Source organism: Parasteatoda tepidariorum, chromosome 4, assembly GCF_982258835.1.
Source record: "Parasteatoda tepidariorum strain Cologne lab strain chromosome 4, Ptep-v5.0, whole genome shotgun sequence".
Lineage (NCBI taxonomy): Eukaryota > Metazoa > Arthropoda > Arachnida > Araneae > Theridiidae > Parasteatoda > Parasteatoda tepidariorum.
In genome coordinates, this window is record NC_141758.1 from 22,052,045 (window position 1) to 22,065,485 (window position 13,441).

The window sequence follows — 13,441 nt, forward strand, 5'->3', positions numbered from 1 at the left end:
CATTTGTGCTGATGATTAATAAATTTTTTATCGTTTTCATGGCAAGTATTTTTTAGTTTTGAAAGAATAGATAATTTCAACAAGAATTCAGCTGTTCTGTTTTTAAGCTACATATTCAAATTCATATCGAGATCTTACAATTATAAACTTTTGATGTGTGGTACGTTATCTAAAAGTAATAAAGGGATAATCTATGTACATATTATTTGAAAATAAAACTTTCAAACGAAGAACATTTCATTTGGAACTCTGCGGATTTATAAAGAAGGTAAGTGTTATGATTTTTATAATAAAAAATTAGGAAGTAAAATTTTTTTTTCTTATTTGATGATAGCTCTCTACAGAATGGTTTTTTACGTCTCATTAAGAACTATAAGAATAATAAGAAAAGAAACAGTATGAAAGTTTTTATTTCAATGTAAAGAATTCATAAAATCGTTTTTTATCCAAAGAATTCCTTATTTTCCGTTTTATAGTTTATAATTTTTTGATAAAAATAGTTGTCAAAATACCTTCTTTTGAAAACATAAATGGTATAACACTATGTGTTTATGTATACTTCTTGCATATTCTAAGTTTTCAGTAATATGATTCAAAAAGTATGAATATAAATTCGGTACTTATGTATTAACGCAACAGCAGCTTCAGATTTGGCGGTTTTTAAGTGCCGCCTATCCACACCTAAAACTTTTGTGTCAAATCATAAAATGAAACACTTTATTTAAAATCAAAGTAGTTTATCGGATTTTGGTGGACAGTGGGCAAAATATTTCGCTCCTGAAAAAATAAAATTGCATCTTGTTCTGTTTTTGGCAAATCCCAAAGACGCGTTTTCGTAGCACTAAAAAATGGTAACAAAAATCGAAGAACAAATCATTTTGGAATTCTTCTGACTCATAAAGCAGGTAAGTGTTAATTTTTATAAAATAAAAAATTTTACTTTTAAGTAGTCTTTTTCTAATTTGATGATAGTTTTCTATAGAATGGTTTTCTGCTTCCGATTATGAATCAAAAAAGAAAAAACACGAAAGTTGTTTATTTTAATGTAAGGAATTTTTAGAATTGGTTTTTTCTTTCTTGCTTTGTATCGTAAGCATTCTTTATTTTACGGTTTTTAGTTTCTAAATAATGATTTTTATTGAAACTTGACATTTTTTGATAAAAATTGTTGTCAAAAAACTTTTTTTACTAAATTAAATTTCATAAAATTATGAGGCTTATGTATACTATTTGTTCATTTTAATTTTTGAAGTAATATGATTCTTAAAACTATGGAATGTAAAGTTTAAATAGGCCTTTCATATTATATCATTAAATTTCTCGGGCATTAGGTTTTAACTCTTATAAGAATATACATAATTTTTTCTGCGTATGTGCAAATATTTTTCCGATGTGCTTTGGATGTTCCTTCTCTAAAAAAATAGAGATACCATTTTGTTTTCGTTTGCATAAGAAAGGATATTAAACATTTTTCTTTTTTAAATTGAATTAGCCACGATAAAAAAGGAACGTTGCAATGCTACACGTTACATTAAAGACGTCTCTAGAGTAAATGAATGACTGTTCATATAGAAATCGCAGGTATTAGTCTCATACAACAACGCCCCCTATAGTTCGTTGCGATCGCGAATTATAAAACTTTAGAACAACTATCTTTTTACATTGCCACTCAAAATTATTAATAAACACTGGATAATATTGCGTTAATGACACTTTTATCTAATGACGTCTTAAACAATCGTTTGCATAAAGTTTAGTACATAATAATCAGATATAATTGCCTGCATAAATAATCGTTCTGTCTTTATTTAACTTAACGTAACAAGTGTAAGATTTTTTTTTTTTGGAATGGCGATGTTATAATTTTGTTGTTGAGTTAATAAATCTTCCTTTTTATAAATGTAATAGTCGAGTTTTCTTAATTATTTGATTCGAAGTCCTCTGAGTTTTATTTGAGGTCAGTTTATATTTTGTATTTTTTGACAGCATTATTAAAAGTTATTACCTTTTCACATACATGCGTTCTCAATTTTGATTGGCTGTTTTGTGCGTTACTAACCAGAAGTCTTATGTGATTGGCTATGTGTTATCATTCCACTCTCTTCTTATATCTTTATATATATATATATATATATATATATATATATATATATATATATATGTATCACAATGTTGAAACATTTCGTTTAAAAGCAAGTTAAAAAGATATAGTTTTCGAGTTTTGTTGCAAATAAATTTTTAATATCGCTTTAACGAATTTCACTAAAAAAATTATTTCATTTTTTCTAAAGAAAATTTAAAAAAAACTATTCTTAGAAAATAAAGTGTTTTAAGCTAATTGAAAACAGAAAAAATATTTTGAATTAAATTAAAGGAAAATTTAAATAATTTTATAAAAATATTTTATGAAAAAATAAATAAATGATAACTGCTAGTGTAATTATTTAGCTTTAATCAAAATATTTTCTTCCTTTCAAATAAGAAAAAAACGTTTTTGACGAAGAATTTTAAATGTTTTTCCTCAAAAAATTATGGTTAGTTTATAGAAATTGTTTGGAAGTCATATGGACCAATGGCAATCTGGGAAATAAGATTTCACTAGTTTATTCAAGAGAGATTGTTTGGGCTTTTTAATATTCGTGATCGCAACGAACTATAGGGGGCGTTGTTGTATGAGACGCATACCTGCGATTTCTATATGAACCGTCATTCAGTTACTCTGGAGACGTCGTTAATGTAGCGTGTAGCATTGCAACGTTCCTTCTTTAATGTGGCTTATTAAATTTAAAAAAGAAAAATGCTTGATCTTCTTTCTTGTACAACCGAAAACAAAATGGTATCTCTTTTTATTAGAGAAGGAACATCCAAAACACATCGGAAAAATATTTGTACATTAACAGAAAAAAATATGTATATTCTTATCAGAGTTAAAACCTAAATCCCGAGAAATAGTATTACTAAATTTAATGATATAACATGAAAGGCCCATTTAAACTTTACATTCTATAGTTTTAAGAACCATATTAGTTCAAAAATTAAAATGAACAAAAAGTATACATAAGCCTCATAATTTTATGAAATTTAATTTTGTAAACAACGTTTTTTGACAACAATTTTTATCAAAAAATTTCAAGTTTCAATAAAAATCATTATTTAGAAACTAAGAAACGTAAAATAAAGAATGCTGACGAAACAAAAACAAAAAAAAAAACAATTCTTTTTTGTCGCCATTTTTAGTGCTACGAATATTCGTCTTTGGGATTTGCCAAAAACAAAACAAGATGCAATTTTATTTTTTCAGGAGGGAAATATTTTACCGAAAAAACGAAAATGTACCAATTCCCACAACATAAAACTTTATCTTGGTAAACGTACGTTTTGGAAATGTTATTTCATTTGGAATCTTATTCATCAGAGTTCATATGGCGATATGATTGTTTTGAATCTATGCTAAACTCTATATCGGCTCATGTTCCACCGAAATCCGATTAACTATTTTGATTTTAAATAAAGTGTTTTATTTTATGAATTGTCGCAAAAATTTTAAGTGTAGATTGGCGGCACTTAAAAACCGCCAAATCTGTAGCGGCGGTGGCGTTTATAAGTAAGTACCGAAATTTTTATTCCATACTTTTCTGAATCATATTATTTCAAACATTGGAATATACAAGAAGTATACATAAACACATAATGTTATACCATTTAATTTTTCAAAAGTATTTTGAGAACAATTTTTATCAAAAAATTATAAACTAAAAAACGGAAAATAAAGAATTCTTAGGATAAAAAAAACGATTTTAAGAATTCTCAACATTGAAATAAAAACTTTCATATTGTTTCTTTTTTTATTATTCTTATAGTTCTTAATCAGACGTAAAAAACCATTCTGTAGAGAACCATCATCAAATGAAAAAAAATATTTACAAGCAAATTTTTTATTGTAAAAATCATTGCACTTACCTGATTTATGATTCCCGGAGAATTCCAAAATGATAAGTTCCTTGTTTGAAAACTTTATTCTCAAATAATAGATACATAGTTTATACCTTCATTACTTTTAGATAACATACTACACAGCAAAATTTTATAATTGATATGAATTTGAATATGTAGCTAAAAACAGAATAGCTGAATTCTAGTTGAACTTATTCTTTCAAAATTAAAAAAAACTTACCAAGAAAACGATTTAAATTAATTAAGAATCATCACAAATGGCACTATTTCAAGTAACTTGGATAATTTTTTATTGTTGTTTTCCGAATTATATGGATACAGAAATATATACTATTCTATAACGAAGAAGAATATGCTATAACTATTACAATTCTGTATGTTCTGAATTCATATTTATTCACTGGAATGACGAAAGCAATGTTGACTTCACTTTAATTCGTAATGAATTGAAGACAGAAGAAATGCATTTTACCTTAATACACACATTTGTAACAGTATCCGAAATCGGAAGTCATCAGTTGCAAGTTTGTTGATAATAGAAATGAAAAATTATTGAGGAATTTTTCTTCAAATGTTTGGCGTGTTCTGTTCCTGAAAGATTTACTAATATTTTGGAGATTTTTTTCAAGTTCTTCGGCCTTTTCCTTAGGGAAATTTTGTTTCTTATTTGCTGCTAAAAAATGGCGTCTGATTCAGTCAATGACTTTGATGGAACTAAATGAAAACGTGATAAATTAATGTCCGATATTTACAGGCTCCCGCTAGACGGCGTACTCGAGCGTTGCGATCGCGAATTATAATTACAATATTTAAGAATTTATTTATATCTGGAAAAATGCTTAAGCGAGCCGAAAATTCTCTGCATTCAATTATATGTTTGTCTTTAGATCGTCCATGCAAAAAATAATCTTTAATAATTATTTGTTACTTTTTAATCATTTGATATAAGGGAACGAGAAAAAGTATGAAGCATGCCTCTCAACTTTTACGCTTTTAAAAAAGTTTTTCAAAGTGGTAGGGAAATGCCATTTCACTTGACAATGTGTTTTGTTAAAATTAGGTCAACAATTAAAACATTTTTAAAGAGCTCTCAGGATGTTTAAATTATTAAAATGTGAAGGTAGCAAAAATCACTTTACATCGCCCTTATTTAAACAGGAACAAAATGTTATTATATAAATTTTGCCATTACTTTAAATACAGGATATTACCCAAAAATCTGAAAACTTTGGCTGGTATATAAGTAAAATATGCAGATTTTTATTCTATTTTAAAACTACTTAACTTTAAAAGAAGAAGAAAATAATTCCAATTGTGAAAAAAATTGCATAAATAGTTTTTGAAGTTTAAAATTTATATAAAAAAAAAACAGCATTTTTAAACTTTCTTATCGCAAGGACTATTTGTATTGAGGCCTATACTTACTGTGCCACGTTTTGCAACTTTTGTTTCAAAACGGAACCTAATACTCTGCAAAATTGGTCAATCCATATGGACTTAACAAATATTAATGTATCGCTCCAAAATTTCGAATTTTTCGGATTCCAAAATTGTCTCCCATTTTATTTAGGCTTAAATGGTGATATATTTGGATTAAGAAACTTGGTTTGAATCCTTAAAATATAAGTTGGATACCCTTAAGATAACAGTCTCCTCTGGGAGTTGAAGTGATGCACAAACTTGGCACAACTTTTTTTTCATATTGACTTCGTTTAAATCAGTGGTTACCAACTGGTGACCCGCGAAGGTTTTTTTATGGCCCGCGAACTAAAATATATCAGTTGTCATTTTTTTGGAGGACAAGTATCTTAAATCTATATGGGTTTAAAATACTTTTAAGCTCTATATCTTAACAATTTGAAATCTGTTGTACATTAATTGTTTAATAAGCAATTAAATATTTTTAAAAATCTACTTCTTATTTTAATAAGTAATGCAATGCGCTTGCTTTGTATAACTTCATAAAATTCCGACAGTTATATTTAATGTTTTTTAAAACATAAAAGAGACCTATATAAAACTTTGATAAAGTTACGACCCGCCGTTTCACTGGTGTTTTTAATTGCGGCCCCCGGCCTCATGTAAGTTGGAAGCGCCTGGTATAATGAGGGGTGTTTTTCAATTGCAAATTGTTTTCAGCATGTCAGACGTGTGTAAAAATGGAGGATTGATATATTTCTGTCAACACATGCAGTTCAATACTGATAGGTATTTTTGATGAGAATGCTTGTTTCGTTTCTTTTCGGTAAATTTTAGCAGTTAATTAACTAATCAGGAAATAAAACAAAGCCCCGCATGTCGTAATTTTCTAACCACTTTTAGATACAAGAGCTCTATAACTACATGGACCAATAATACTTTACACTATGCGAACCCTTTTTCTGTTTCAGATTTCAATCCATCGGAAGAATGCCCACCCCAACAATTCAGATGCAACAATGGTACTTGCATTTCGTGGTTTTGGGTTTGCGATGGTATGGAGGATTGCTCTGAAGGGGAAGACGAAGATGGCTGCAGATCCACACCCTTTTTTTGTAAGAAGGGGGAGTTCGAATGCAGGCATGGAGGCTGCATCCCGAAAGAGCGAATTTGTGACGGTCGTTTTGATTGCTTCGATAAGACTGATGAAAATAGTTGCTGTAAGTTTTATTTTTAATCGTTTTTCTCGAGTACCCTATACCACGGGAGAAACTTTTCATGACGAATTCTGTTTCACCTCCAATTGGTATTTTAAAGTTAGGTGAGTTCAGCGTAATCTTGCAATAGTTTATTTGTATTTAGACAGCCTGAAAAAAATCTGTATTTTTGATAGATAACTAGGTATATACTTTATTTATGCAGCATTAGAGCTGCACAATGAGGTATTGGCGACGGTCTGGGAAGCATCCATAAGGATGGTCAGAGGACTTGTCATCGCAATTTTAAACCTCTGCAGTGGGGATGACTCCCCTGTTTTGGTAGCCAGACGACCCGCACGCGAAGTCGAGCACTCTGCGGAAGAACAGTTTAACGAGGACCAATACCACGCACCCTTTGTCCCTACTCAGGCTGTGGTCACCCACCCGCTCCCTGACCGCAGCCAGTGATGCGTGTCTTCGGTCTTCTACTAGGTGTCTTTACGATCAGTCCACTGCGGAACTGCAGAAATTTAACTTTAAAATACTTACGTAGAGGAGAGAGAATTTGCCATGAAGTTTCCTCTTCATTAATAAAAATACTTTTCATTTAAATAGGTTGTGATTACTACTGAACCGTGTATATATACGCCATACCTGCCAACTCTTCCGGATTTTCCGGAAGATTTTATTTTCATATTTAAAGTGGTAGCAATACTCAGGTTATTCCAATTAACTTCTTGAATCATAATGATAATTATAAATGAGTTTGACCACCACTGCATATAAATAATTATAATAAATATAAGAAAGCATAATAATCCTTGCTCAAGCGAATTTCAACGGGATCAAAATATAAATATATTTTTGAGTCAGATTGTTTTTCGTTTATTGTTTTACAACCACTCTGAAAATCTATTCTCGGAAAGAGTGAAAGTTGACAGGTATGATACGTTATTCCATCACGGTATCATATATGCGACCAGTTTTTCTGATTCTCTGTAAATGATAAGAAGGGATTATTAATCGACCGCATCAAACTTCATCTATCAAAAGGTACCCATACCTACCAACTCTTCCGGAAGATTTTATTTTAATATTTAAAGTGGTTGCAATACTCAGGTTATTCCAATTAGCTTTTTGAATTATAATGATAATTATAAATGAGTTTGACCACCACTACATATAAATAATTACAATAAATATATGAAAGCATAATAATCGTTGCGCAAGCGAATTTCAACGGTATCAAAATATAAATATATTTTTGAGTCAGATTGTTTTTCATTTAATGTTTTACAATCACTCTAAAAATCCATTCTCGGAAACAGTGAAAGTTGGCAGTAATGGGTACCTCATGATATAATCAAGTTAACATGTCTTATATACTAGTGAATTGGTATTTAATACATATCGTGGTACTTACGCCACATTACTCCCCGCTTCCAAAATTTTATCTGTGGCAGATTTCGATGGACGGAATACCACTAGCATACCTGCCAACTTTTAATCCTTTCCATTATAATTTTTCCCAGTGGTATTAAAATGGAATTAAAACTTCAATTTTAAGCAAACAAATACGTTGTATTTGAGAAAACTTAAGTTGACAACCATGATAGTAATGCATATTGATATATGTGCTTAATTTTTGTGAGAAAAGTGGTGAACAAAATCATTTAAAACTTCAAATTATAAAAGAAAAAATAGTATATATTTACTACTTTAAATATGAAAATAAAATCTTCCGGAAAATCCGGAAGAGTTGGCAGATATGCACGAGTACATATTTTTTCATCCTTTTTTGTTTAGTTATATCATTTCGCTCATTGTCTTTTCTCTTTCCTTCACTTTTTGTTTATTAAATCAGGAGACTGTTTTTTACTTTCACGGATTTCTTTTGTTGTTATATTTTAAGCAAATCAACTGTCTAATATGGATCATCCCATCGGTGTTGATGAGATCACACCCCTGTCATCATCGAGGGGATTAATTATCCACCATGTCAACTTTCATCAATTAGTAGTGACCTCAAGTTAGAATCGAGTTAACATGTCTTATATATACCAGTGAATTGGTGTTTAATATTTATAGTGGTAGTTGCGCCACAGATCTAACGATTAGATTTCATATTGGTATAATTATCATTAGAAATAACAATTGGTTATTTTCATACCTAAAATATGCAAATTGATCAGTGCAAAATTTTTATTACGTAATAGGAAATACAGCCAATCCGCGTTATAGTGAACTCCCGGATATAGTGAACGAAATGTTCACTCCCGTGCCTTGCAATACACGCGGAATATTATTTTACGTGGATATAGTGAATCAAAAAACGAGAAGAAATTGGATATTATGAACTTTTTTCTGTCTTCGACTCATGCCTTTTTCTTTATTTTTTGATAATTTTGAAATATCTACATTTAGTACATATACCGAGTTTTAAGGCCTTCTATTAAGTGGAATGTAGCCATAATTTTTTCCTGTTTTCTTCCTCTCAGTTTCCTGTTTTTCCTGTTTTCTGTCTCAGTTTCTCATCCCTAAATTTTTTGTGCGTAAGACAAAGAGTCATAAAAAAATAAAAGTTAACACCTTTTCTGTAACTACATATTGTTTTTTAATCAATTTTGTATTTCTTTTTATGGGACATTTATTGAAATAATGTGTAAAAAAAGGGAGAAGTTCGAAAAAAATTACTTAAAATTGCTTGCAGGACGGATATAGTGAACTCCCGGTTATAGTGAATCGAAATTTCGGTCACTTGAAGGTTCACTATAGCGAGGTTTGACTGTACTAAGACAATTTTTCTAAAAATAGAAGCATATTTCGATGAATTTGGATTTTTTAACTAGCCAAATGACAACGCTTGCTGCCATCTGAAAATGTGGCACTTAACTAATTTAGATCAGAGTTTGCTCTAGTTAGCTACGGTAGTTTAGTTACGTTTAATTTTACCTAAGCATGCAGGACTTTACGAAAAGAAATATTATAATTACCTAGATTTCAGATTATTTTCACCTTGAGACAAGCTTTTTTTTAAAAAAAAAATTTGCTCTTGAAAACACTAAGACAACCTCGACTTAAGGATTTTATATAGAAGGTTGTTTTGCAAGGTTTTGGATTAGGGTTATGTGCGTGGAATAGAGCAGATTGTCATAGATCTCGCTTTAAGATTAAAAGGTTTACACGTAAACCGTATTACAAACCTTTTTAGGTTTACATTAAAAGGTTTTTGTGAAGTGAAAAGAAACCTTATTTAGCTATCTGAGAAGTGGAATGATTTTTGACTGTGTGTGTTTTTTTTTTCACCAGCCGAATCCAGTTGTGGAGGATTTTATTGCGGCAACAAAGAATGTATTTCTCAAGAATCTAGATGTAACGGATGGAAGGATTGCCCAAACGGAAATGATGAAGAAAACTGTGGAGCTTGCGACGAGAAAACTCATTTCAGATGCGATGAAAATAAATGCTTTCGAAAATTATATCTTTGCGATCGTCGGAGGGACTGTTCAGATGGAAGTGATGAAGATAACTGTGGTAAATAAAGTGTTACATAATTTTAATAAAACCGCGAGTCACAAAAATAATAAAGAAAAACGGCTATAAACGTAGGCAGTCGTTCCAACTCAGACATTATCCCGCATTGCGCATGCGTTAATGATGTAAGCAAATATCTATTTTTAATTTGCTCGTTCTTATAACTTTATATGTGTTATTATCGACCAGTGCTTAAGAGGGGAAAAAATACCTTTTAATCTGTGACCACAGATTGTTTTAAGCACGGAATCTTTGTATGATATATATCTTACAATATACAAATTAGATCATTTTTTAAATTTCGGAGATTAATTTCTCCTCGAAATCAAAATCTTGGCCGGTTTCAATAGTCTGTTGGCTGTTGTCCGCCATTGCTTCTGCTGTTAATGTGATCCAAATGCAGTTGATTCGGACGGCTTTTTTCGTTCAAGCTGAGTTTTCGATGACGTATGCTGATGCTGTCTAACGCACAAATTGAACCAATCAGAGGTTAGCGCTCTCTTCAAGCTAACGTTTTGTATCGCCGATATGTTCTAAGGAACCAGGCCTTTTTTTGGAGGGGGGGGGGTGGAATTTAAAACTTTCAAGAGTTAGCAATAAACTTGGACCTTGAAAAACGGCTCATAACGTAGAGAAAGTAGCTCTCTAGTGTTGACCTCTTGATTTCATTCGAACCTTAAATGCTACGCGCATTTATGTAAAAGAAAATCCTTCAATGTTTTTTCCCTTCCTTGTACTTCCCTGAATTTATCTGTAGATGATCGAACAAATCACATGGTTTCTTACCAAAGTCTAAATAATAGGAGAAAATGCGTTAAAGCCAAATGGTTAAATAATAGGAGAAAATGCGTTAAAGCCAAAGGGTTAAATAATAGGAGAAAATGCGTTAAAGCCAAAGGGTTAAATAATAGGAGAAAATGCGCTAAAGCCAAAGGATTAAATAAAGCCAAAATGGTTAAATAATAAGAGAAAATGTGTTAAAGCCAAAGGGTTAAATAAAGCCAAATTGTGAAATAATAAGAGAAAGTGCGTTAAAGCCAAAGAGTTAATTAAAGTCAAAATGGTTAAATAATAAGAGAAAATCCGTTATAGCTAAAGGGTTAAATAAAGCCTAATGGTTAAATAATAAGAGAAAATGCGTTAAAGTGAAAGGGTTAAATAATAGGAGAAAATGCGTTGAAGCCAAAGGGTTAAATAAGGAGAAAATGCGTTAAAGCCAAAGGGTTAAATAATAGGAGAAAATGCGTTAAAGCCAAAGGGTTAAATAATAGGAGAAAATGCGCTAAAGCCAAAGGATTAAATAAAGCCAAAATGTTTAAATAATAAGAGAAAATATGTTAAGCCAAAGGGTTAAATAAAGCCAAATTGTGAAATAATAAGAGAAAGTGTGTTAAAGCCAAAGAGTTAATTAAAGTCAAAATGGTTAAATAATAAGAGAAAATCCGTTATAGCTAAAGGGTTAAATAAAGCTAAATGGTTAAATAATAAGAGAAAAGGCGTTAAAGCGAAAGGGTTAAATAATAGGAGAAAATGCGTTGAAGCCAAAGGGTTAAATAATAGGAGACAATGCGTTAAAGCCAAAGGGTTAAATAATAGGAGAAAATGCGTTGAAGCCAAAGGGTTAAATAATAGGAGAAAATGCGTTAAAGCCAAAGGATTAAATAAAGCCAAAATTGTTAAATAATAAGAGAAAATGTGTTAAAGCCAAAGGGTTAAATAAAGCCAAATTGTTAAATAATAAGAGAAAATGTGTTTAAGGCCAAAGAGTTAAATAAAGCCGAAATGGTTAAATAATAAGAGAAAATGCGTTAAAGCCAAAGGTTTAAACAATAGGAAAAAATGCGATTTTTACTTAAATAATGAACCTCAGGCAAGTAACTCATAAATGCGATAAAAAAATTTTTTTAAAATCAATAGATTAATTTAATTATTTTTAGTCATGTTTAATTATTACATAAAAATGATACATTTTAGCTTTTAGAATTTTTTTGCTCAATGTCGGATATTTTTCTTCACATTTTGATGCTCAAAAGTGCCCATGCTCAAAAGTGCCCGAAAGATTGATTGAATCGAGTCTCTTATTTTTCTTATAATTTTTCTTTGTAATTGAAAATTCTGACCAAATATGGTAAATTGAATTAAATTTTTATACAGTGAAAAGGCATACAAACATAAAAAATGTCTTAAAATATGTTCTTTTTCTTCTTCTTCCCCCCCCCCATCTTTTACGTAATAAAATTAACCAAATTGTTCAAGTTACAATTTATTGGACGCGTTGTCTCACGTGGCTATTATAAAAGTGCATATTTGTTAAAAATAGATTTATTTTCCCTTTTTAGTCTTTTAGAAAAATTTGTTTCAAATTTTTACTTTATTCTTTTCTTTTTTTTTTTTTTCAGTTTAGTGTCTGTTTGAGTAGCCGATTGCGACAAAGCAAAAACTGTCAAAATTCTGATTGGCGATAAAAAGGGCTATAAAGTTCACTTGTAAAAAACTGTCAAAATTCTGATTGGTGATAAAAAGGGCTATAAAAATAGCTTGTATTAATTAGAAAATAAATGCAACTAATATTGGTTTTATGATCAATTGAAATTTAAGTACTCTTACTATAAAATTTTGTCGAAGTTAGTGAAGAAAAAATTAAAGCAAGCCTATTCAGGTAGCACAGAATGCCAGTTCAATTTTGAACACTTGTCAAAATGTAGTCAGAATTATTAGTGGTGATAATTTCACGATAAATTCTATTTGTAACGGTCAGAAAATGAGTGAAATTCATAGAGAACGCACCCCCAATAGATGCTTTAACAAGTCGGATTTCTAGATAGCAAAATAAGGTTCATTTTCACTTAGTAAGAAACCTTTCATGTAAACCTAAAAAGGTTTGTAATGCTATTTACGTGTAAACCTTCTAACCTTAAAGCGAAACCTGTGACAGTCTGCTCGACCTATTTTAAGCACATTACCCTAATCAAAACCCTTGGAAAACAACCTTCGATGTAAAAACCTTAAATTGAGGTTAATTTAGGGGTTTTCAAACTTGAAAAAATGCTTTAATAAAGCTAATCTCAAGGTGAATATAATCATTAATCAAGGTCATTATAAGATTTCTTTTCACGAAAGCTTGTATGCTCAGCTAAAATTCACTATGTCATGAAACTTTAATGAACAAAGAAATTTGATCCTATCGCTAGTGTGACGTCAGCTAAAATGTCATTAGGGCCCTAAACAACAATACTTTTTAAAAAGCCTTAAAAAATAATTTTTAAGAAGGAAAGTACTGATATTATTTAAACGACTATGCCGACAGGACTCTCACTAAAGTTTCTACAAATGAG

At 30.4% G+C, this 13,441-nt stretch overlaps 1 protein-coding gene across 7 annotated transcripts in view; it reads left to right on the forward strand.

Moving 5' to 3' along the window:
* LOC107443390 (uncharacterized) overlaps positions 1-13,441 on the forward strand; it is a 100,981-nt gene that overhangs the window by 21,207 nt on the left and 66,333 nt on the right. For all 7 annotated transcript variants that reach the window (XM_087160753.1, XM_087160757.1, XM_087160756.1 and 4 more), the window contains 2 exons: positions 6,345-6,593; positions 9,882-10,106. In XM_087160753.1, the coding sequence (XP_087016879.1) occupies positions 6,345-6,593; positions 9,882-10,106 (474 nt within the window). The remainder of the gene's footprint in view (positions 1-6,344; positions 6,594-9,881; positions 10,107-13,441) is intronic.